Here is a 26,768-nt window from a genome sequence, read left to right as displayed (position 1 = left end):
GAATGAAGCTTCTTGCAAACTGTGCCTTTCTGGCCAGTGAAAGTTTTAATAACTCCTATGAATTAGAAGATGGAAAGTAGTTTTTGATTTTTTGTTGATGGATGAAAGTAAGGCTAAAGTGGGTAAAAAAAATGTTTCATGATAATTTTCTTTTTTTTGCAGGTGAGGGAAGAAAGGGCAGTTGAAGTTTGACCTTATTTCTGCCATAGTTTTCTCTTAAATGTTCATGTATTTGTGCTTTTTTAAAACTAGAGCGAAAGAGATCTGAGCTGTCTTTTTAGTAGTTCTAGCTTGGGAGATTTTGTCAAAATTCATGCCTCTGTTTGCAGCCCTTAAGACAAGCTTTGGGACACTGTGATTGGTGTTGTGACAGGCAGCTCTGGGTGTCTGATGATGTCTGTGCAAAACATAGCATCACAGCTGGACACAGCTGGTTTGAGCTCTGGGTTTTGTTTCTGTGATCCAGGTCAAGGGAAGCAGTTGGCTCTTGGCATAATGTAAAGAGAAAAACACTATGGGATGGGTCACTGACTGCTGTGCTGCTGGGTAGACCATTGTAAATTAGATGTATTTTCCAAGACTTTGAATTTTGTTTAGAAAATAATAGCTCAAGTTTGTTTTATTTGAATTTGAAGGTCTAACACCCCTGATTTCCAATGAAACTGGACAGTTTGTAGCTCGTGGCAGAGGACAGCTCAGTGAAACAGCACCTGTGGCAATCCTTAAATCACTCCGAACACAAATCCATACTCACCGCAAAAACAGGAATCGTGAGGATGGCGCGCTTATAGCCTTTCCCAATGACCGTGCAGCCAGCCTCAGGCCTAGTGATTGGAATAAAAAGTACAGGTAAAAATTATGTGAATCTAATATTTAAACCCACACATTTATATGTATCATATAGCAGATCAAGATTGGTTACTCATATGACAGTTCACTGGGTTTTTTTCAGGCTGAAAGTACTTTAAAATTCATTGCATTATTGAGTCTCTTGCTCATAAATTTATTGAGTTTTCTTATGTGAAGCTATAAATGTAGCTATTACACTTGCAATATTTCATTTTTATGGTTGCATTTACAAAGTCAAATATTAATAATCAGCTGGGATAAAAAGAATGTTTGAAATTAAATATATATATATCAAAATCAATTATGTTTTCATTCTAGCAAGACCCAGTATCGTAATACATATGTAATGAAACTACAATTCTCTTGAAATATTTAGGACTATTTTCACAAAGACTGAGAGATATAATTATGTGGACCCAGAATTTGCTCTTACTGACTCTGAACGACTGTTAAAAGAAGAAAATAAGAAACACTATATGCGCTTCATTTCCCATTTGAGACAGCGTCGTTTAGAGAGAGAGGCTGCCAGGTAAGACTTGGGTTAAAGGGTAAATAAATACTTTAGGCTCATTCATACACAAAATATGTGACTATATGTGCAGAATTAACTTGATGGCACTGATCATATGCCTAAATTTGTCCTATGCCAATATGCTTATGATCTTGGGACTTTCATTTATAATGTATTCAAAACCTGTTTTTTTCAAGTATTCAGACACATCGAGATCACTTCCTGGGTAAAGTGTAGGGCTAGAGGCAAGGCACTTGAAATTAAGCTTAAAGTGAACGTAAATTAAGGTGTCAAGTTTTGAGAATGTTTGGTTATGGTTAATAGGAAAAAACATATCATTGACTGTTTTGGATTCTCTTTATATAATAAATATGTATTTCCAACTAGGATTTCTAGCTCACCCCAAGTGACAGATTCAATATGTGAATTATTATATATTGTGTGCACTGAAGCAGATGGAATCCTTTAATCTGACTGGTCCTCTAGACTTATCTTACAGTAAAAACCAAAATAAGAGAAGCATTTTCAAGGTATTTTCTGTGCTTGAGGGTTTTTAAATAATGAAATATTCCTACTTAAAATATTAATTGTTTTGTTTAAAAATATTAAATAATTTAATGTGTAGATGATGGAATGCTCAAACTTCTAGATTCTTTTTTTTCCTTCCCTGTAGGCATTTTTATTTTTATAACAATCCTGTGAGCTTAGGCATTAAACCAGCTGAAGGTCTTAAGTCACCAGACATCTCAATCACAGATTTTCCCATGGAGAAGCCACAGCCTGAAACACTTCCTTCAGATGACAATTGCATGTTAACTAGTCGAAAACTGGCAGAAATTGTTTCTAAGTCTACAAACAAAGGAGTAAGTTAAATGTTTGAGTAGTATGTGAGCATAAGGTGCTTTCCATATAAGAAATCATAAGAATTTTGATCCTGCTCTGAGGAAGTGTCTTGTGCCTATCACAGGTTTGGAGCTGGCTTAGTCCTATGCCAACTTCTCCCCAGGAGAAGGAAGATTGTAGTCTAACTTTGACACACAAACAGCTTCATCAAATATTCATTGGTAAGAATTTTAATTTGGTTTCTAAATGCATATAGTTGTTATAAAAGCACTTATGTATAGTAACACATTTTATGATTATAGTTGTTCACCCTAAACAGAAAACAGTTTAATTTGGTTGGCAGCTTGAGACCTACAGTAGTATTTCACTAAAAGTTTGTAATTCTCAGCAAATACTGAGATATGATTAGGTATCAACATGGAAAAGAAGAGTTTCCTTTGAAGCCTGCTCATATCAGAACCTCTTACAGAGAAATCACCACAGCATAGTGTGAGAGCTGCTCATCCCCTTAGGCCTTGTTAGTGGGTAGTACCTGGACCTGCATTAATATCAGCAAGATTCATGGAAGTGCTCTGAATATTTCTGGGAATTAACAGTGAAGATTGATGCACCCAAAAACTAAAACTTCAGGATTCTCCATCAAAATAATTCAAGGACAATATTCTGTGATGGGGAGTAACACCTTCTAAAATTTCTTAGTGACTTATTAACAACATCTGTTACTGTTACAGGTCTATTTTTAAGTCAGCTTTTCTTCAGTAAAATTTTTTTGCAGCAAAAAGAATTTTCAGTACTTCCTGGGCTTTTAAAAAGTTTCAGTCAAACCAGGACTTGAATAGTGTAGCTGTGTAAACTGATGTACTTGGGGAAAGGAGGAACAAGATAAACATCATAATACAAAAAGTACTGAGAGTTTTGTCAGGGGTTTTATGAGTGCCATGAGCACTCAAGTTAATAGACAGCCTAAGAACTGGTGAAAGCAGTAAACTAGGTACTGAAGTGACCATCACATGACATGAATTATCAAACCAAATGGTTGCACATCAGGGAGCAAACCAACAGGTTGCATACATAAAATTTCAGTGAATTTGTGACAATTTGTCATTTTAAATATCTGCTTAACAAAAAGAAGTATCTATTGTTATTAATAGTCCTGCTAGTAGTGAGCACATTGATTTCCTGTTTTACCAGTTGACTAAAACAAGCACAATTAAAAAATAAATGTCACTGGCTTTTGGCTTGTACTGCTGAAAGCACTCACAGAACACAGATGATATTTACTTCCACATTTTAGTGATAATTTGTTCCACCACTGGTTTTTGTAGCTAAGTTTGTAATTTGAAGAACTATGAAGTTTGGTCATAGTATTTTAGTAGTTGTGTTTCCTTACATTAGCTTTTACCTTTTAATATTGAAGATCTTATTTCTTATATAATTCAGGTCCTTCTACTATAGATTTTGGTGATGTTTGTGTGTATTCTACAACAACCAAAGAGCTGCACATCATCAATAATTTGTCAGTTCATATTTGGATACAAGTTGAGATTGAAGTTGCAGAATTGCAGGAGACATCTCCATTGTCTCAGGTGGTGCCTCCTCTTACAAAAACCCATATTCCAGTTGTGTTTGAGACAATCAATGCTGGAATGTTTAAAAAGTAAGGCTTTTTATATTTGTCTTGATTTACACATTTTCTTGGCAATAGTAAATTTTTTTTAAAAAATCACCTGGCTGATTTTAAAGTGTAGTCATGATAATTGTTAATTGTGTACACTCATCTATGGTGACATTGTAATAATCAATGCAGTTTTATGTTGCAGAGTTTTCCTAGTACAATACTGTTTATTGTTTTTGATTTTACAGAACAAACAAAAATCTGTCCTGTGAAAAGCCTTATATAGGTAGAGGTGCAGCAGGGGAAAAAAGTTGGTTATTATGGTGTATTTGCTAAGAGAAATTTTTATGGAAAATACTGTTCTATTTCCAGCTTAGAATTCCATCACTTGCATCCATGCTCGTGTCTTTTAATGCAGATCATGGGAAAATGTATAAAAAAACTATTCTCTAGTCTGCTGGTATGAGCTCTATGTTTTCTAAGTTTAAAATGACTGTGTGAGATTGATCATCCTTTAGGATGATCTTCACTTCTGACATGATTTAAGTAGTATGCAAAACAACTGCAAACTTTTCTCTTGTCAGTCTTGTGTCCACACTCAATTACTAAGTGTTTTCTTGCTAGTGGTTATATTTCAGGTAAATTTTACTCTGAATGTAACAGAGAAAATACATAAAAATATTGAGAGATAAATATTTTTGTGTTACAGCTCTTTCAGTTACAAAATAAACAACAAACACATTGGACATGTGCTGGTAATTGCACATGCAAAGCCTATTGAACTTCAGCTGTCTAGAAGGGAAGTGATTTTGAGTCCTGTTTCTGGCTGCCTAGCAGGGACAGAGTTTAGAAGAACTGTGAGGGTATGCAATCCCAGAAACCAACCTGCTGGCTTTATTTGGAAACCTGTAGATGAAGATACAAAATCTGCATTTACCATACAGCCAGCCAGAGGTATGCTAATCAAATACAGTGTGTGTATGTATCTTATGTGTCAACAGTATTAAATAAGACTAACATTTAGCTGATGCTACAAACGATATTTTTAGATTTCTGTCAATATCAGTGTGTCCCAAAAGCAGTATCAGGTCACAGCTCAGCACCACAGCAGCATTCTCTGTGTAAGCCCTGCCCTGAATGCAGGCTCAGTCCAGCTCCCTGCCTCCATGCCCAGCCAGCAGTGCTTGTCTAAACATTTTTCTCAGCACAGATTGCTGACTTTTCAAGAGTGGGGCAGCAGCATCATACATCTCATCAGGATAGGAAATTTTCCAAAAACACTGAATGAAGCTGCTAAAAAGTTGATGAAGTTTGAGTAACATAAATGGCATTCAGTCTGGAATTAGTCTGTATTTGCATCATGCATCTGTATTTGTTAGATGTGTGTATAGCTTTTACCTTCTTCTCTTTGAAAAATAATATTCTGCAGGGATATGTTGGAGCTCCATTATTAAAGAGCAAACTGCTAACTGTATTGAAATTAGTTTGCTCTGATTCTTGAGAAAAGATATTTCTGCTCGTACAAATTCAGACTCAGTTGCAAGCAAAAAAGTGCATACGGTCTTTCCCCAAGTTGTTATTCTGCAAGAAAGATAGTCTGTTCTTTTATTTTTCTTTTCAGTGTTGGCTATTAGAGTAATTCATGGCTAAAAATACCAGTAAACTGTGAGTGTTTTTCTGCAGATTACTAATAAATAGATTATGTAATGCTTATGAGAATCCAAGACCTAATTTTACTTAATTCATCAGACTGTTCATCACCTAAGAAATGTTTGCTTACATTCAGTAATGGAAGGTCATTTCACTTTTATGTGCCTATGTTATTTCTAATTCTGCAATGTAATTTGACAGTTGTCCATGTGTGTGCTATAACATCTAAATTGTGTACATATTTTTAGGGTTTGTGGAGCCCTATAGTGAAGTGGAGTGTGAAGTTGTTTGGCATCCAGGGTTCAGCACTCCAGAAACAGGACAATTCACCTTGAGTGTGCGCAAAGGAAATTCAGTTAACTTGAAATGTTCTGCAAAGGTAACAATTCCTGGGACAGCTTTGGAGAAGAAGAATGTGTGGATTTCTTTAAACAAGTAATACCTTTAAATATTTCTATTATAATCTATTTTATATTAGATGATTCAAATTTCATTTAGCTTTTACTTAACATGTTTAACTAAAGAGTATTCTCCAAAGACAGGATGGGAAAGGCAAGGCAAAGACAATTTACCTTTTCTTTGCTTTTGATGATATTCTACCTTTGGCATCACAGCTTAGTGGTCCTTATAGATTATGGTCTAGTTATTTTGCTTGCCTAGTATGACTAAACAAATGTTGAGAGGCAATACAGCAGTTTTTTAATATATATATTATTTATTAAAGGAATAAAAATCTAGGTGTGCGTGGGAAGGTATGTTTCAGAGTTTCAAGGTAACAACAGACTCCTAATTTAATTTTGTGTTGTTATTTGAAGATGGTATTTGAGAAGCAATGTTCTGGGTAGTCTTCTAAACAGTGACATTCAGCTTTGGTTAGTTATTTGTTGTCTTACATTGCATACCAGGGAGTATGAAGGAGAAAGAGGTTTTCTTTTTTTTTCCACGCTCTACTACTAGCTACATGTTCTAGAACTTTTACTGGGAGCCAAGAAAACTTTTCCCTTTCTTTTGATGAGCCCAGTTTCGTTTTTGGTTGTTTTTCCTCAGTAGCTATTTTTCTTTTCTTCCTCTTCTTTTGAAGTCTTGGAAGTTTGCCAAGTGTAAACCAGGATGTGTATAAATTAGAATATTTAAAATTCTACTGCTATTAATATCTCTGAAATATCTGGTCCTGATCACACATTTGGAGTTAATGAAGTTTGTGCTGTTAAATTAAAATATTTTTATTGGTCTTCAAATTGAACCAGAAATATCTGTAGGGTTGAGTCTGTTCAATTTGAATATAAGTTTAATACATTAAGTAAATCTTCTCTCACACTTAAGCTGTGTTTTCCTATTTGAATACTTCCAATTTATGTATTTGCACAACTATATTAGCTCATTATGTGATAAAAAAATTAGGCTGAATTATTTATTTGTACTTAGGAATATGTTTTATATGGTTTCTTGTTTTATCTGTCTCCTTTTTTTTTTTTTTTTTTATAGTTTGGTACTACTAGAGTTCAGTTTGTGGCTCAAAGTGTCTCCTTGGCTCACAGTCCAATTGGTTTCACTACTTGTAAGACAGCCACTATTCTAAACACAGGACACCACCATGCATACTTCCAGGTAAGAAAAAATGATTTCTAGCACATTTAATTCCTTGGGTTGAGGGGCAGAAGGGAGTTAATTTTACCAGATCATGTTATGGTTTTTGTGTTTTCAGTTGTTAAATATGAACCTATTAAGGTTTTTGTGACATTTTCTGGAGAAACAAGATTGATGTAAATAGGAATTCTGTCCCTCTGTCAAATTTGCACTGATGGGTAGATGGGACAAAAGACAAGCAAAGTGGTGATGGCCTAAATGATTGTGGCAGTTTCCTGAGAGCCAGGGGTGAGGGTAGAGCCCCATACTGGGGTACCCTATGGAAAAGCATTTGTTGGATGTTTTTCTGCATTGAGAGACAGAGCAAACTGGCTGTTCATCCCACCCTTGCTGCCCAGTCAGGGCATGCAGGGACCCAGAGCAGTCACAGCACATGGAGTGACTTTGCTAAACCAACATCCAGGGGCAAGAGGGGCTCTGCAAAGAATTGAAGAAGGGATTAGATGGATGCCAGAGTGGGTAAAGACAAAATACACAAATTAGTAGGAAACCTAACCTCATAGTTTTGCTGGTCACAGAATAATTGCTGCATTTAGTGAAGGAAAATAGTTTTCATTAAAATCCTCAGAGTTCTTGTTACTGCATTATTACAGTACTGAGAAACATGGTTAATTTATTTTGATTTGTACCAGATTTCTCTTTTATCAGCTGAGCATTAAATAACATGTAGTACCATAGTGTTGGAGGCTGTGTCTGAAAGAATAAAATCAGCATAGCCAGTAACACAAACAAACATACCCAGCCTTTTTAGCTTCCAGCATTATTCTTAAGCCAGGACATAGCTGGTTATCGTGGTCACTATCACTTGTGTAGCTATACTTTTAAAATCTACCTGTTAGGAGTGTATTAGAAGAAAAGAAATTCCTTTTTGTCTTTTCTAACTGTGGGTAAACTGAGTATTTACTTCTAATATTATCACTGAGCTATACAGAATTGGGGTTCTGTGTCCTGTGAATGTCAAAAAAGAAGTGGTGAATTTATTTGTAGAATATTTGGAAGACTTGCTAGGTAGCAAATCTTAATTTTGATAACTTAGTGAAAACAACCCAAAACTCAGAACTCCAAGATTCCAATTGGTGGAAAGAATTATTTCATAGTAGAAACTGAAATTTATGTTAAGAAATCTGTTACTTTATTTTGCTTTACTTCCATTTTCTCCCAAACTTCTAGGTCCAAGTTAGCATTATATGCTATGAAGGTTCTCCTTGTAAGAATATAAAAGCTTTATGATAGATACATTGGTATAAATAAAACAACAACAACCAAACCAAATGAATGCAAACACCTTTTTGTGTATGTTTCTTGTTTGTGTTTGTGAAGGTTCTTGACTCCAACCCACTGCCTGGAATGAAAATCACACCCTCTGAAGGAGTGATTCCTGTGGGAGGCTATGTTGATTTAAAAATCTCTTTCACTCCAAAGGCACACATGAGTTTTGATAAAAAAGTGGAGGTATTTCAAAATGGGAAGAGATTTTGCTTTTGAGTGTTATCCTGTGTGTTTATGTGTGTATGTTCGTGGATCTTTTGGATTTTATTTCCAGTGTCCTAATGCTTTTTAAGAATAAGGTTTTCTTGCAGCAGATAATTTCTGCTGTAACAAGTTCTGGTTTTGGTTTTTTGGTTTTCTTTTTTTTCTCAGTCCTGCTCAGAACTATCAAAACATCCTCTCAGTTTGAGTTGATTCATATTATGCCACTGTCAAGCTGTTTGAAGTAATAGGTGATTGTTCTTTATGAGATAATGCAGACATACCTGCAGTTTCTGTAATCTATAGAGAGGCAAGATTGGAATACTCAAATGTTTTTAATTTCTTGACTTCTTTTTGTGGTTTTCTCAGAGATGGCTCTACTAGTAGCTTTACTTTGATAGTAGGTGTGCAAGAAACTTGTAACATATTTTGTTTTCTGCATGCCTGCTTCCCTAGATAAGTGAAATTGGGAAATAAAGATTCTATCAGGGGCCTGAATTTTGATACCATTTCTGACTGATCCTGGATTCACCATCTTCTGGGGCTGCTTGTTAAATCTAGTAGTCATTTATTTTTTTCATTTTTACAACATATTTAATCTTCTCCAGAACAATAGTGTGTGTCTTGTTCCAGCACCTCTGTGAAGCAGTGTGTGTTGTGATGCACATTCCAATCCTCACAGCTGCTGAAGACAGATTTTTCCTGTTGAAAAAAATACTCATTCTAGTAACACAACCTCCTGTGATATTATTTTTGTCTGCAGAATTGGGGAAGACTGGTCACTGGTCTTTCTTAAAACTTTGGGTTGTGTTTTTTATGTTTCTTATTTTCTTTTTTTTTTTTTTTCTGGATTTTTAATTAACAACTGTATCTATCTAGCTATATCTTTCCCAGATGTGGTATGCCACAAAGGCATGATTTGAAGCCACATGTCACTGGAATGTATATATATATATATATATATATATATATATATATATATATATATATATATATATATATATTATGTTCTAGAAAATGAAGGCATTTACTCTATCATCTCTTAATATTTCTGCAGCAAAAATGCATTATATTATAAGGGCAGAGTTATTTTCAGTGCAATTTATAGTGACTATCTCCACTCTGATCTGTGGGGTAGGGTTGGGTTGTTTTTTTTTGTTAAACTTTTTTTTCATGTGATTATGAGAGGTTTGGTGAGGTTTTTATGTTAAGATGACTTTTCCACAGTCCCAGTGTTATTCCTTCACTTAGGTAGCAGTGAGGAATGCAGCAGAACTCACACTTAGGATCAGTGGATTTTCAGAGATCACTGAAATTGGCATTGATGTGGTAAGTGTGAAGAAATTGTAGCAATTGGTAAGAGTGGTTAAGTATTTTGCTTTTTCTAGATGTCAAAATGGCTCCTCTCTACTTCATATTTTTCATTTCTTCCTAAACTAACATCCCAAGAAAATGATGAAAGAGATGAACTTAGATATTAAAACCCAAATTTACATATAAAAGTTACACTAAATGATAGCTGACAGCTTTGGTTTTTGAATTTGGCAATCTGGAATAAGTATGTTAAAAGGGAGAGTATTTCTTAAGGTGGTTATAGCAAAAAATGCAATAAAGGGAAAAGTAAGTCCCTGATCTGTTTATTGAATGATTAAAACTTTTCTGATAGTGTAACTGGACTTGATATTAAGTTCTAAACTCTTGTAGTTTGTGTCCTGGAAAGATTTTAAAGATAAGAGTTATGTGAGACTATTGATTAACCAACACTGTTATTGTGTTATACATTGTGAATCTTGCACAATTATATTTTTTTACATTCTATTCAGTTATAAACTTGACTTCACAGTGGTTTGACTCATTTTTCTTCTTTAAACTTACAGGGAATATTTGAATATCAAGGTGTTTATGTTGGCTCTACAAAATCAATTCCATTTTTGCTGCAGAACAAAGGACAATCTTGTACTAGAGTGCAGTTTGATTTTATTGGCCATAAGGATTTTAAACTGTATGCTGAAGACAATTCAGGTATTTGCTTTTGCTATAGCAGAATTTTCATTACATGTAGGAATGAATAATGCTGAGAGAAAATCTGTCAGACCATTTCTGGTAGCCAAATTTTCTGATATAAGAAAACCTTAAGCAATTATTTTAGAAGAGTTGCTTAATATAAATTAAGAGGAGACATTTTGGTTTGCCTATAAGATGAAATTTGACAAAAAAGAAATATTTGCAGAATGTCAGGTTGCCTGTAGATCTTTTTTTTCTGCAATTTTTCCTCCCCAGGATTGGTAAGATATAATAAAAAAATTAATACCCTCTTACTAGTTAAAATGAAGTATTAAGAAACCCAAACAAACAAAGCCAAACAATTGTATTAATTTCCTATCCATGGAATCATACCTGCTGTTTGGACAATATTTACCCTTTGATCATTTCATTACCAGTGTAAGGGTTTTTTGTTTTTCCCAAAGGGACAAGGTGTCTGCAGGTTAGTGTCAGGGCCTCTGTTCTGTATGAATGCCCAGCTCAGGAAGTTATTGGGGCAGGAGTAGAAATGAATTCTTTTTTGCTTGATAGAACAAATGCAGATTCTTATCCTGCACATTGTTGCTCATGGCTTTCCTACTTCAGTCATGGCATCTCCTTGGATGTTTCCACAAGAGAATTTTACAGAGACAAGAGGCCTTACAAGCCAAGCTGCAAACTCAGGAAGTTAAGACTCATTCTTTTGCAAGACAGTATTATAAAATCTAGTTGTGTCTTTATGTTGAATGATGCATTTATGGATGATGCAAAAAAAGATCTTCCAAAATTAGAGGAGTTTTCTTACTATGTGGTGCACTTAAAAGGGAAGAGAAGGTGAGGGCTCCTGGTCAGTCATCTTAACTTCCAAAAGAGCTGTAAGGCTCTTTACAGCAGGCAGGCAGCCAGCATGGGACCAGACTCATTGCACATGATCAGAGTTTGTGCTTGAAACCACTCCTGTGACATCCAGTCAGATTCAGTACTCAGATGGTGAATACTGGATGAATACTCCTGGTATTCCATGGTGGATACTGATCTTGGAGGAATATTACCTTTGCTGGAAACCTGTGCTTCTGCCAGTACCTTAAAATTGAACATGGAAGTCTGAAAAAAGAAGCAAGCCTTATTGGAAATGTAGATTATGCCTAAAAGTAATTAGAAAAAAAAAACCACCAAACCCATTTCAGCCAAATATTTTTATCCCTGTGGTATTAGTTTATTATGTAATTAAGTATTTAAGCTTAACACTTGTATTCAAAGGTAAAGGACAATGTTGTTGTTTTTTTTGTCTGAAATATTGTGTTTTCCCAAATGAGTAACTTCCATGAAAATTGCTGGTGATTAATACTGCCCAGAATTACCTTCAGAATTCTTATGAGAGATACTATATTCCATTGTAACTTTGTGAGAAATGCTTACCATGCAAATATATAGATACTTGATACTGGAAATCACTTTGAAATCCTGCAGCTATTATAAAGTTGCTATTTCATGCAGTAACATCTGTAATTTGATTGTGAATTTTGTTTGGCAGCAATTGACCGTTCTCGTTCAAAGCCTTATCTCTATACAGTTTACCTAAAGGAAGAGTCATCTTTGCAATGCTTCCTGGCCTTCACACCCAAAAAGGTAGGTTTATGGAACAGTGGGGATTCAGTTAATTAAAATCATGCTCTGTGAAATTTCTGTGGTGGAAGAATAGAGATTTTAGATGAACATTTTAGTCTGTGCAATAGTTTTATAATTAGTAATGCAGTTCTTAAGAAAACAAGTTCTTAAATAACCTTTTTATAACTTTAAGTGTTTGCATACACAAAGAAAACACACTTCCTCAATGGATTAAAAATGGTGTAAACTAACACTGAAATGTCATACTACACATTGATGAAATCATTCAACAAACCAGCAGCCAACTTCTTTAGCAGCTGTTCTTGCCTGTATTCCCAGATGACCCAAGAAACTGCAAATGTACATAAGTTTTATGTCTCATAAAGATTGGAAAAGTTGCTTTCTGGTTGAGCTATTTGAATGTAAAAAATTGAAGATATGAGACTAAGTTACTTTTACATCCGAAAATTAGCATTTTATTGGCAGTAACTGTCAATAGAGAGTACTCAAGTGAATTTTAAATCCAACCCCATAGGAAAATGCTTTGGAAATTGGAGGTTTGGGGTTTCCACATATTTGGAGAACAATGAACTGCAAAAATTTTGTGTATGATATCATAAACCAGCTTCAGAACAAGCAGCTGGGGATCACTTCTACAGCATATAAATCCATTGCATTATTTGCACTTTTACCTTAAAAGTGAATAACAGATATTATGCATCTTGAAAGGGTCAGGAGTATTCTTTTTCCACCACCCACCCACCTCCCACTCCTGCTTTCCATTTTATACTCCTGCAGTATAAAATGGAATTCCTTTGTTCAAAGCATCATTCAAATAATACTTGTATATTACAGGCTGTGTCTGATAATGTTGTGATTTTCTTCTGTATGCACATGGAAGCTATTGGATTGAGTTTATGGCCCATACATTACCCTGAAATAATTTTTCCTGACAGAATATGCGTCAATAGATTTATAAAAAAATTCCTTCTGTAGTATGACAGGCCTTGAATTAAGGGAAAATAAATACTTGTCATATGTTTTTAAGTGTCAGGAAAGTATGTAATTGTTTGCAAAATGGTACCTACAGAATATCCTGAGTGTCCTATAATCAAACTGGAGAAACTCAGCAAAGGAAAATGCTGGCATTTTCCTTTGAGTAAGAAGGGCAAGTAATGGGAATACAGAAGTAGATAATGCTCTTGGAATAATCTGTGTGTATGACATTGCAGGCCACAAGCTGAACAAGAATTAAGAGCAGAGACTTACCATCTCAATAGGAATATTTTTATTAATAAAGCAGGTAAAATAGCTATTCTAATCAGGACTGACAACACTTCAGCTGCACACTTTTCCCGTGTGGGATGCCATGTTTAAAGAAAGAAGTGGGACAATTCCACTTGGAAAGAAAGTCCAAAAGAAACCAATGGAAAAGAGAATAACTCTGTTTCCCATTGTGACATTTGAGATCTATTTGCTTTCCTTGTCAAGTTGCAGGATAGAATAAAAGTAGAAGTGTTGCTACTGACACTGCTGTGAAGTAATATTTCTGAAGAACGCTGAAATAGTAAATTGTTCTCTATGTTTAATTTAGCTTGTTCCTGAGCATGATGTTCAGGATTGCTGTTCATTATTGATAGCCATGTCCAGCTGTCATTTGTCCTGGTTTACATTGGCTCCAGTGAAGATAAGGTTATGCCAGTTGGAAGTCTGCTTTAATTGTCGTATAAATTTGGAAAAACAATTTTTATGTTTGATGGGATCAATTTTGTGACTGTTTTTGCCAAAAAAAAACCCAACCAAACAAACAACCCCTAAAAACAGAGAAAACAAAAAAAGGCTGTAGATTATTGCACCTATTGATTACAGATTTTATTTTTCATTTTTCAAACTCTGGGTCAAAGTGTTTTTCAAATCTTAAGAATAATTTTTTGGCAAATAGAAATAACTTCCTTCAGAAATAAGGAAATAAAAACTACAAAAAGGAAATTTTCTTGGGGCCCCTCATAGCCAACTAATAAGTGTTGCATTAATTACATGTTTTTACTTCAGTTTCCCTTCTCCTGGTGTGCTCAGAGTCCTTGTGTCTCCCTTTGCCCTTGGTGAGCACCTCTGAGCTGCTGCAGCACCATCACAGCTGGCCCCTGAGCACTGACTGATGTAAACGGAGTTACCCAGGGTGGCACATGACTACAGGCAGCATCTGGAAGTATATGTAGCCCCCAGGATGCTGTAGCTTTCCTTTCATTTAACTCCTGCAATGCACAATACTAATTAAAGACATAGTTCTGTTCAAAGAGTGCTTGAGGTACCAGCATCTCTTACTGTGATCAGAAACTCTCAGTGGTTACTGTTTCTTAAAACATTAGTTTCTATTTTATCCCCATTTCTTTCCTGATTTTCCAGTTTTGAATAAAACCCCAAATCTCTCATCTCAGTGTGTTGAGCTTCCCCTATTCAGGTTTCACAGTAGCAAGTGCTATTTCTGCCTCTGTGCACTGCAACAGCTGTTTCTGATCTCATCTCAGTTTTTTTGATAACTGCTCTTCCCCAGCTTACCTCCCAGCTGCTGCAAACCTTCTGTGTCCCATCAGGTCACATTCTTTTCTGTCTGCCTTCTGGTTTTACTAGAACTTCCTGCTGTTGTAGTCATTACTGACAACACTACCCTGCAAGCCAACAAACCCCCACTATACTGATGTTTTCTTTAACAAAGTGGATAATAGGGCTAAGGAAAAGTTGAAATAATTCAGGAGCACTGCTAAAAACATTAAAAAAACCCTTGAAATTGTTTTAATGTACTTTAAAATTTTATTAAAGATACCTGAATTATTAATATAAGGTTGCAAGTAATTTAATCTTGAATGCAGTCTTGAATTCTGCTAAAAAAACCCTTCAGATCAAGAAATGTAGTACATATATATGAACTCTGAAGAGCTGCTACAGCTCTCACTAAAATATAATCTATATTAATACATGGGACATCAAAAGATGCTCTTACAGATGAAGTGTCTTGGCATACTCAAAAAATAAAACTTAAAAAATGTTGAGGCAATTCCTTCAGTGTTCCAAGTGAGAAAATGGAGTCCATGCATTATAGATAAGGCTGGGATGTTGCTCAGACACAGTGTGGCTGTGCCTTGCTGTTATTCCAGGGTCTTTGAAGGAGTTAGAGGTGACAGGGCTCTGCACTTCACTGCAGAGAGTTTAACCTTAGTGTTTGGTGGCTGTGGAAGTCAGAGCTGTCAATGAAAGCAGTATTGACATCATGTATATCTTTATAATCCATATGTGTATCTATATCATCTGTGTCTATCTGTCTGTCTGTGTTTGTCCCCTGCTCACAGAGGTCCTGCAGGGTCTGCTGGGGAAAGCATGCAAACCAAAGGGCAGGAGTGTAGTGATTCAAAATGAGGGTTTTTTTACATTTTTTAAAGACCTGCTGGAAAATAACCAATTCCAGCATCTTGGAAAAAAGGACAAAATACACAGCTGGGTAATAATGAAGCCTTGGAGTGCCTTTGATTGAGATAAATAGAACAAGTCACACCTGTCAGAGCTTTTTGCTTAAGCTTGTTGTAGGGAGGTGACAGGTGTTTTGGTGGGGTTTTTGTCCTGTTAAATGACTTTTTTTCCCTTTTTTTTAATGAAAGAACAGATTTGTCGTGTAAGAAGTGAATTCTGTGGAAAATCTGCAGCTGTGGAATTACAGGGTATTGTTGCTACATCATCTCTGACCATAAACAAAGATTTAATTTTATTGCAGTGCTTTGAATGATGGCTTTGAACAGCAGTTCCATTATTCATTGTGGAAGCTGCTTTTCTGTGATATAAAACAGGGGGAATGAAAGATTTCAGTATATTTTAAGGAAAAGCTCATTTAAATTTGTGGGAAGGCTGGGAGTGTCTATTGGATTCAATTGCAGGATATAAACCCTTAGCTTTGCAGTTAGGTTTAAATTTGAATCAAACTGATTTTTTTCTTATGTACATTGCATTTTGTCTCCTTGTATCCCTGCTGAATTTGTGTATTAGAGGTACAAATAAAGAAAATTTAAGGTGAACCTTTTCACAAATGCTTCAAGATACTTGAACAATCTGCATGGTATTGTATGATAAATACAAGAGTATTATTATCTTTTACAGATGTTTTAATGTAATTCTAAGTAATAAATTAGCTTATTGATTTATGTGCAATTCCCTGAGAAGTTGTACTGTGAAGGGAAACACTGTAATTTTAGAGAGATGTCACATATTCTTTGTGCTAAACAAAATATATGATTTCTAAATTAGCAAAATTTTTATTCAACCTTGAGAATACATGCTCTATTAGAATCATAATTAGAGAAATAGATTTTATTCTTTCTAAGATATACTATTGCCTTGGAATACTTAGTAAAGATAGGGATGAAGTAACTGTTTGAAAGTGTTTTTTGAAAATAATACTTTTTTTTATACTGTCAGATTGCCACCTGACAGCTGTGCGTCAGTTTACTTTTGATCCATGAATTTTATGTAAAATACTGTTTTATTTGTAATGTTTGATGAGGTGGCTTTTCCCCCTTTTATTTCTTGTCCTATACCAGATATTTAGGGCCAAGGCAGGAAACCATTCAGCCATGTTGGATCCCCAGTTGAACTCAGAGCTACCAAACTGTTCATATCAAAACTATTTCATAAATGGAAATAAATCTTGGTAGCAGAGATTTTATAATCTCACAGATTCCTTATGACCAACAGCTTTTATTTGTTTATTAATTATAGTGGAAATAAAAAAATTGAAAGTATTTTAAGATGCCATCTGAATAAAAGTTTCCAAGACTGTTATTTTTATTTGAAGAGCTAACTTGTGGTGGCAGCCTGACCAGCATCCTTTTCCTGTGAACACACAACAAAAAGCTCCTTTGTCTCCCCTGTCTTTTTAAAGCTTTTGAAGTATTTTGATTCTAAAACACTGACTTTGTTGATGATTCCTCCTTTCCAACCAACATGCATAATTAGTGTACATCAGGACAGGAAAAATGATTTTTATAATGATATTAACAAACAGGAGTGTTTGTGAAAGAACTCTCTCCAGGATGCTTCCTTCCTGCCCTTCCCATGTTCTCTGGTGTGTGAAGTTAAATGCAGCTTCAGGAAAATATCTCAATAGATAAGTAGCTATAAAGTATTCAGAAATTATCTAAAAAGCAATGATAAGTCCAGTAATAGTTTAAGGATTTATTTTTTTAAGTATTGTAATTACTTTGTAAAGAATGTAATCTTGCAAAAGAGAGACTTTTCTATTATGGAGTTTGATAAATGAAAAATTAATCATATAAAGAGTTTTTTTTTAATATTTATAGAAAGAAACCTAATGATTCTACTTGCAAAGGGAAGTCCTAATAACTGAAATGAATTTTTAATTCTGTTTCAGCAATATGTATATGTATTATAATCTGATTTCTACTTACACAGAATTTTTAAAGGCTTTTTCATTTGTGATGTAGTTTGCATTATGGGGAGTTAATGTATGAATAAAATAAAAGATCTATGATTTGTTCTCAATTATATAAATACATTTCTATGAGTTATCTTGGCCTTGAATTTGTACCATTGTACTTCATAGCAAAAGTAAGTTTTCAGTGAACATCATGATCTCTGTGTAGTGAATTGAGTCTCTCACGTATTTGCTTATGTTTGCCAGTTCTTAGAAAATAGCCCCTTTGTTGTATAGTAAAAAGAAACCAAATTTTCCTGTTAGTTGGGATGAAAAACAGGTTTTGTTTTGCTGCTTTAGGAGAAGGAAAAAGGGATTCCATTTTTTGCTGTCTGGCCTAAAGATACCAGCATTGATGAAGAGCAATTGCTGTGCTAGACTGCACTCCTTTGCACAGCCTGTGCTGTCATAAAATCTATTATAGACTAAACATTTTAATCTCACCAAACTTAAACAAAATTAGCTTTGTTACAAGAACACATTTTGAAGATGTAACTTGATGAAGTGTTTTATGTGGGTGACTTGAGATACTAAAAGTAGAAGAGTATATAATTAAAAGCAGGAGATTTTTACTCAATCTTTTTGACATATCTTGAGTTTTAGTTACTAAAAAATATTAAATGTCAATTTTGAAAAGCCAGTTATATATTATAAAATCTAATCATGATTAGATTTGAAGTATCAATATAAAACGGGGGACTGTGCTAATCTTGCTGCACAGCTTGTCCTCATTCAACACTTTCCTTGTGAGTTGAGCATAAAAAGACAAAACATTGCACAAGGCTCACACCCCTCACTCTCCAGAAGTGTGTAATTGTGTGTCACAGACCCTGCTGGAGCTCCACACACTCCCAGTGCTGTGTGCTTGCTTCTCAGTTACAGATGGATTTGTGTCTCATGCCCTGACTTAGGACACTTTTGGTTTTCTTTCCTATCATTTATATATTTTTCTTGCTACCAGAAATGGGAAAGTGAAGAATGATGCACTATTTTCTGCAGGTTTTGAAAGCTTTTAAATGATTCATAGTATCTTTATATAGCTGGTTTTACTGCTTTTTCTAAGCAGCATGAAGATTTTATAGGTTTAATTCCTTTCTAAGATTTCTGTGGCCTTCAAGGTGAAAACAGGATTTGAAGGACTCTTAACAGTGGTTTTAGTGCAGAAGTTCTGGGGTTTTTTTTCCATTACATTTATTAAGGTTATCCATACCTTTTATCTGGAGAACATACTATCTTAGTGTGTTGGTCCTTGAAAAGACAGAGCAAGAGGCAAGAAATATCTCTCTGAAAGTGTTTTCTGAAATAAATTTGGCCTTTCTGATGCCCAGTCTGTAAAAAAAGAGGATTCTGTACAAAACACACTATTTCTTAAGTTTGGGAATGTGATAGAACAGATAAAATGAGGCTCAAAATCACTGGAATTTAGACTCCTAGAATTCAGTGGCATTTCATGACAAAGGTTTTAAGACTTTTTTTCCCCCAAGGTTTCTCAATTTTAACTGATATTTCACCTTTGATCTCAGAGCCCATTTTGTTTATGCTGGGTGTACTGTAATGTTTGACCTCTGCTCTTCAGCCTCTGAGAAAGGCTTCCATAACTGATGTAGCTTTGTTTTCCCTCCTCTTTGCTCACATGAGCTTCTGCATTTGGGCCATGGCTCCAATCTTTTTCTACTCATGAGGGTGGCAGGAGTGCAACACAACACTGTGACTTATCAGAAGCCTTGTCTGTAGCTCTGCTGATAAACCTGATACTTTTGATCATAGAACTTAATGGGGAAAAAATACCTGGGCACTGCTTACTTAGAGAACTGTTTCTGAGTTTGAATAAATGAAAATCCTGTAAATCCAGAATTGCAATAATTCTGCCAAAAGAGCAAACCACTCAGATGGTTCAGGAGGGTACCTATGATTTTTTTTTTTTTTTTTTTTTTTTTTTTTTTGGGGAAAACGATCACGATATTTTCTTTCCCTTTAGGTGGCAGCATATGACTTCATTCTCCCAATTGCTGTTCCTCGGGCCACGTACCCAACTCCAGCTCCTGCGGTGCCCCTGAAGCGCGGGGCCCCCGCGCCCCTGCCTCCCCCAGAGAGCCCAGCCCTGCCCGTCTGCAGAGTCAGAGGCAACGGTGGGTGAACCCGGCCTCCTCTACACACCTGCTGGATACAGACACTGGGAGCGATGCTTTTGCTTTGCACAGAATGGCTACTTAATTGGAATTTGTATAATTTGTACATTCCTTCGAAACTTGCAAGATTTTCAAGTTTTGATTCGTGTTTATAAATGCGCTTGAAGCTGAACTTTCTATACCTAATCATGATGTGGAGACAATTTTTCTTTTATATTCACCTTATATAAAAATAGTTTATCAAAACTCTTTTTTTGTGTCTATCCATTTATTAGTATTTCTAGACTACATCATGCTAATCCCAGTGATTGCAGCAGTTCCTCTGAAAAGTGTAGAAAAGTAGAATGTCATTCATACTCTTTTGTAGAATTCTCCTGTCAAAACTAGGATCTCTAACTGTATTTAAAACTCCTTTAAAATGCCTTTGAATGTCCCTCATCCCATCTGGCTTGTCAGAGGTTGTTAATAGCCAAAGTTACAGGCCATTCACTTCCAGCAAAGAAATTGATATCTTATAGAATTCTTGTCTGCTTTTCTTAGAAAGAATTTGTGGTTCTTTTTAGTATCGTGTCTTATTATTACTGTCATGTAGATCTATAAATTGTGAATATTTGACTACACTGGCTTTCGTAATCTCAGTTTTTAATTTATAACCACTTTTTATTTGAGATGGGAGTGAAGTACAGAGTGTCTTCCTAGAATGATATTTGTGTAATGTTTAAATCTCTTGGGAGCACTTAAGAAGGCTTGGCCAATTAAATATGTAAAGTGGGGTAAAAGCAACTCAAATTTATTAGGATTTGTCTATACTTGATTTTTTTCCCCTTCATTTTTCCCTTAAGTCTTTTGAGATCTTTTGAAATTTCAAAGAAATCTGAGAGACCTTCTCAGGTATTGTGTTGAAAGGAAATTCACATTAAATGCTTCTAAAATACATGTAATTGGAAAACATATAGAATAAAGGTGAGTGTACATATGTCTATGAGATTATTAGGAAAAACATCACTAAGTGAAAATATGAATTCAAGTCACAAATGTATAGTGCATATTTATGTGTCTATGATTTAGAGAAATACAGATAATATTGTTGTTTACATAATGTGATACATGTGATTAGGAAATTCTTTGGGTTTTTTAGAGGGACAAGAGAATTGCTCACTGCTGGGAATGGAGCAGATGTGCAGATTTTAATAAAAGGATTCTCTGTGCTGGCTTGGTTCATTTCCAGTGCTGTTTCCAAGAAATAAGATGAGGCTGTGGGAACACATTCCTCTGTTTTTCTAAACTCACACTTTAAAAATTCATATCTTGTGATGATTTTGTGTTAAAGCTCTATGAAATTAGGAGAAATGCTGTTTTATATAAAATCTTCCAAGTCTTGTCTGATGGTTACTATCAGAAATGTAAGTGCATTCATCTGGACAAGAAGATCATGCGGCTGTTGTGATATGAAGGAGAAGTGCTAGAACTCTGGCAGATATAAAATTTAAATAATTTTAATGTGAATAAAGAGTCATAATAAATTAGAGTAATCATGTATATAGTATGGGAGCATCAAAAAGGGGAGAAACATTTTCCCTAAACATGTACAGAAACAATGATTTTATGAAGGCACTTTGAGAAAATATTTGTCAAATGATGCTGTGTAAACATTTAACATTGTTTTTTTCTAATAGGACTTCAACCGCTCGTGGAGTTCTCTTCAATGGAATTTAAATTTGAAGAACATTTGAGTGACATGCGTTCCAGTACTGCTGATAGGAGTGTGAGTTCTCAGGTAATGACATTGTCATTGTCATTTTGTTCAGTTTTTGATTTCGTGTTTGTCTTTTAATCACTGTAAATTTTTTCCAAAATTTAAAATTGGGCTTGTACTAACTCTGACAATATGAAAATGTGGGCACTATGAGAAATTGACCATGAGTTGTGTAAGAAATAGATATGAATAGTATAATTCTGAAGGATTTCTGCATCTGCCTATACCAGTAAATGAAACAGTGATGGGGCCAGGATGCAACTGATTTGTGCCATGATGGGCCAAACAGCGAAAGTGCTGTCCCAGTGCCTTGTATGGTAGGGACTGTGCCAACTGACACTGTCCCAAGAAATTCCTTGTCATGACTTGGGGCTTAACAGGAGGAAAAGGACACTAAATTTAATATTTGCAACACAGATGATATGTATGAATGCAAAACATAACATAATTTATTGTCTTTAGTACCTGAGGGCTTTGGTTAGAAATTTGAAAAAAATATTTTTGGCAATGATGAAAACACTTGAAATGCTTTTTCAGATGCATTCAGGAATCAATGATAGTACAAAATCAAGGCATTTTTCTAGCTAGGCATGTTTCAAAAGCTGAGAGAGTAACTCTGAGATGAAGAAATTTAATTTTATTTTTTTTGTTTCCTCTGTCATCTTACTGAATTGAAAGAAGGGGTTTTGAAAATCTATTCTGAAATTCTTCCATTTTCAACATCTCCACCTGTAAGTCTAGATGTGAGCCATGTGTTTAGTGCTTACTGTGCTTTATTTTTATCAGGAATAAGTCCTCCTCTGTTTGTTTGAGCACTCCCACTGTGATGCTTGATTTATTTACCTCACTTAAATGAGGTTTTTCCTTTCTGGAAAGACAGTATTCTCTTGGTGAATGTGGGAAGCATCTAGTCTGTGCAGATAGGCATGCTCACCTTTGCACCCCACAGATGTAATAAACTGAGCTGTTCTTGCTTTCCCTCTGGTGTGTCTGTGCAAAGAATGCTTAGGAGAAAGCAATGTGAAAAGTGTCACAGAGTTTGCTGCTTTCCCTCTCTGAACATCTCTCCTTTTCTGAAAATATTTACAGAACCTTGTCCTGAAGTGTCTCGCAAGAGAGGATGTAATGTGGAAATTGAATTTTGATGATGTAGACAAAAATATAGAAGATGGTGTTTTCAGATTTAGTCAGAAGCATGGACGTGTTTGTAAAAAACAAGAAGTCAGCATTACTGTGTCCTTCTGGCCTCGTAAGTAATTCCATGAATTCTTCTATAGAGTGGCCATTTGCATAGGGATGTTTAAGTGGGATTTTGTGATGAATCAATAGTAGTACTTATTTTGATCAACTGCAGATTTTTTTTGGTTCTGAGAAAATAAGACAGCTGCAGACCTAACAAAAAGCATGGAATCACTGTCTTTAAAATTGCATTATTTGAAAAGTCTGCTTTGCACATAGAAAGCATCAGGTTTTTCACACACAAAGCATCAAGAACTGGGATAGGTGTATAATTTTCAGTGCTGATACTTCAAGTGCATTTAGGTTGGCTGACTTGGGTAGTAAAGCTTTCCATGGTACTTAGAATGCTTTTAAACTTTACTCTAAATAGCCATAATTTAGATATGAATATAAATTTCCTGCTTCAGTATGATATAAAATCATTCGTCTGTGGTATTTTTTGGAGTAGACTGGTCAGGCAACCAGTCCCTAAATAAAATTTTTAAAATAGATTTCTAACAAAACTGGGAAGAATAAAGGAAGATGATAATCAACCACATAACTCCAGAAAACGAATATAAGAATAAGAAAATTAAGATTCTACTTTTTCCCAAGCAAGAGTTTAAAGTAGACAGTGATATACAAGATTCATAGGGTGTAACACAGTGCTTGAGCTGTTAAATCCCACCAGAAAATGCAACTGATGCCCACAGAACTCCACCCTCCTGGCAGGTTCAGTGCAGTACTTTTGGGGCTGCAGCATTGTCAAGGGGAAGGAAAGTTGTTGTGTCAGTTGGTTCTGATGCTGAGTCAGCAAGTGAGCAGCCCTGTCCTAAAGAAAGATGTTGCTGTTATTTTTCATCATAACGCTGAAATCTCTAACCTCAATTAAGCACTGGAAACAATTTAATAAAAATAAAGAAAAATAACTCTTGTCATGACTCTATGATAAATTGAGAAGAGTGCATTAAGTTTGGTTCTGTTAATGTTGTGAATATGCAAGAGCAGTGTTTAATTGCACATGTTGCTTGGAGTTGCTTGTTGCAGACTGTGAAGCAGAGAACAGCATAAAAATAAAAGCCAATATTTTGAATTACTGGATAAATTGTGTAAATGCAGATGTGTGTGTATATATATATATATATATATATATATATATATATATATATGACTGATAAATTACTGTAATTTGAAGATATCTGTATTTTTGCTGTGTTCCCATATCTTTTGTTTACAGAAAGTCATAAATAACTGCAAAGATCAATTACCCTTAATTCAATGTTCTAAGTATTTTTCTATGATTTATATCCTATTTATGCTGTACCTTCAGTGCATATCATTACTCTCTTGTAAGAGAGCATTAGATACATCCAAACCCACACAGGAGACCTGGTTAATGAACATGGGCTGCTAATCACTTCCATAGGCTTGTGCTGTAAAGTTGTAGTATGTGGGGGGGTGAACAAACTGTAAAATGAACTTTGAATGTGCATTAGGTTAATTTATTTAAATATGCTGCAGCAGTTATGATAGAGTACAAAATGCTATAACAAACTGTAATGTTTAATTAAATGAAAGAGTTTAAGTTGGTGGTAAAATCATGCTATCTATTAAAAAACTATTCTAAAACCAGAGATTTTCAAGAATTGAAGATGTATTAATATGATCCTCTTCTGCTGTTTTATAGTATAATGCATAAACAGTCTAAAAACATTTTTCACTATGTCTAATTTTCATATGAAAAAACTTATCTGCAGCAAAGGAAGTTACATGGAATTTGTGCTCTTGGGTTCCCTTACTGGGAGTTCAGAGATGCTGGAAGATGTGATAATTGTGTAATGGGCACAAATGACAACTTTGATACTTTGATTGTGTGGTCTTTTGTTTTTCATTTTTTTCTCTGCAACAGCAAGATATTAAATAGCTGTGACCTTTAACAACTTCTGTGAAGAAATGTGAAGAAACTTTTATTTTACTTTTGAAGTTTTTTTTTTTTTTTTTTTTTTTTTTGGTAGGATACCTGTAAGTTCTAGCTGTCTTTGGCTTTTCTGCTTTGAAGTCTGTATTTCACTGTATGCAAATTGTTTAGTGGTACCTATTAATGTTGAAAGGATATAGATGCAATAACACCTGAATTATCATAAGGTCTAAGGCAACTAAACTAAATTTGTGCTTTTGGGAGAAAAATGTAGGAACTGCATAACCATATAAGACAAACTTAAAAGGGTGAGAAGAGCAGATGATGTTTTTCCTTTCTTCTCATAAACTCTGAAAATATAGAGTTAATATTCCTGGAGAAAATATTTCCCATATAATTCTACAGATTTTATTAGCCATTGGCAGATTTAGATTGACAAATTTTTAAGTGCCATCAAATATTCCTAAGGAAAATGTTCACATCTGCTGGACTAGAAATGAATGGTGGTATCTCAGAATGGTAGCAGCAGCCCAGACTTTGACAGCAGCCATGAAAGGTGTGAGGAGTGGAATACATTCTTGACTTCAGCTGTCAGTTCAGGACATAATTCTCATTAATTTCCAAGTAATTTATTTAACTTGAAATATCCTGAAATCACTGGTCCTAGGCATTTCAAAGTAATGAACAAATCTTAATAAATGACAGAATTTATGTTTTTCCATTTGTGTCTGTTCAAAATTATCATGGTATTGCATGGTCTTGGTGTTTCTGACATAAGCAATAATTTACTTTTTATATATTATATTATATAAATAATATATTACATGTAATATTATATATTATTTAGATTATATAATTTTATAGTGTAATTATATTATACAATTTTATATATTAATTATATTATATTATATTATATTATATTATATTATATTATATTATATTATATTATATTATATTATATTATATTATATATCATATATCATATCATATCATATCATATCATATGATTTTGTATTTATTGGTTTATGTTCTATGCTGAATTTTGGTGTTAGTAAATGTGTGGATCCACACACAGAACGATCAGTGATGCAGGATAGGCACTGTCTGTTCTGCTCTCTGGGTGAGCCAGGATTTCTCTGGCATGGAAAGTGTAAATGGAAAGTTTTTATGAGAAAACTTAACACTACTATTGCCTAACTTTGAAACTATGGGTAATACAAGTATTTTAAAATGTGAGTTAGTGAAAATTGCACATTCTTTGGTACTGACATATGCTCCTGTATTTTATTCCTTCCCTGTGTTCCATCCCTGTGGTATTTATTGGTTATGTCCTTTCACTCCACCTTGTGATACACCTGGATGAAGAGAGGACACCCGAAACAGGGTTTAGTTACAGCCCAGCTGTGGTACATGGGAGGAGCTTGTACAGAACATCCTTTCTTACAAGCTTCTAAGAAATACCCTGTTTGGCTCTTCATCCATCTCCAGGATGTTTTTTCTGATGCTTTCTCACCTTTCCTTCATGAAAGGGCAAAGTGCCAGAGGAAGATGTGTTCCTGTTGTGTCAAAACCTAGAGGCAGAATCCTTTCAGCCTTCTCAGCTGTGCTGTATTGTCTCCTGAAGCTGATTTACATTTAACACAGAATTAGTCAGATGTTGCAAACAGGGTCAGCAGATTCCCCTTAGAACTGGTTTTTAGTTTGCATTTTCATGTTTGCTGGTTTGAAATTAAGGGATCCACAGGTCATGTTCTGGTGACATAACAGCATCCACGATGCTCTTCTGTTGTCATCTCCATTAGGAAATTAGCTCTTACAGGAAGGGAAAAAGACACAGTATTTTGAAGACACTAGATTTTCTTATTTTTGTGTGTAATCAGTGACAGCTCTTTCTCAGGCTGTGGAAGTAATGATCTGAGATAATCTCAGAAGACTCCGTTGTGTATTTTGTTCTGTGACGTGTAGATGATCATGCAGATACATAAAATACAAAATTTCTTTTTGCTCTCCTAATAATTAGATGAAGGTTTTTCCATACTGATCTAATTGAGGG

The 26,768-nt window shown here is 34.9% G+C and overlaps 1 protein-coding gene across 1 annotated transcript in view; it reads left to right on the top strand.

Annotated features, from left to right (window-relative positions):
* Window positions 1-26,768, top strand: part of CFAP47 (cilia and flagella associated protein 47) — a 260,610-nt gene that overhangs the window by 13,225 nt on the left and 220,617 nt on the right. The window contains exons 10-24 of the mRNA XM_059466213.1: window positions 636-849; window positions 1,226-1,378; window positions 2,034-2,223; window positions 2,328-2,424; window positions 3,644-3,860; window positions 4,528-4,772; window positions 5,717-5,847; window positions 6,954-7,076; window positions 8,436-8,567; window positions 9,837-9,914; window positions 10,463-10,607; window positions 12,142-12,236; window positions 19,673-19,823; window positions 21,500-21,600; window positions 22,669-22,828. Of these exons, the coding sequence (XP_059322196.1) occupies window positions 636-849; window positions 1,226-1,378; window positions 2,034-2,223; window positions 2,328-2,424; window positions 3,644-3,860; window positions 4,528-4,772; window positions 5,717-5,847; window positions 6,954-7,076; window positions 8,436-8,567; window positions 9,837-9,914; window positions 10,463-10,607; window positions 12,142-12,236; window positions 19,673-19,823; window positions 21,500-21,600; window positions 22,669-22,828 (2,232 nt within the window). The remainder of the gene's footprint in view (window positions 1-635; window positions 850-1,225; window positions 1,379-2,033; window positions 2,224-2,327; window positions 2,425-3,643; window positions 3,861-4,527; window positions 4,773-5,716; window positions 5,848-6,953; window positions 7,077-8,435; window positions 8,568-9,836; window positions 9,915-10,462; window positions 10,608-12,141; window positions 12,237-19,672; window positions 19,824-21,499; window positions 21,601-22,668; window positions 22,829-26,768) is intronic.

Source organism: Ammospiza nelsoni, chromosome 2 (genome assembly GCF_027579445.1).
Source record: "Ammospiza nelsoni isolate bAmmNel1 chromosome 2, bAmmNel1.pri, whole genome shotgun sequence".
NCBI lineage: Eukaryota > Metazoa > Chordata > Aves > Passeriformes > Passerellidae > Ammospiza > Ammospiza nelsoni.
This window is presented reverse-complemented; position numbering and strand designations above follow the sequence as displayed.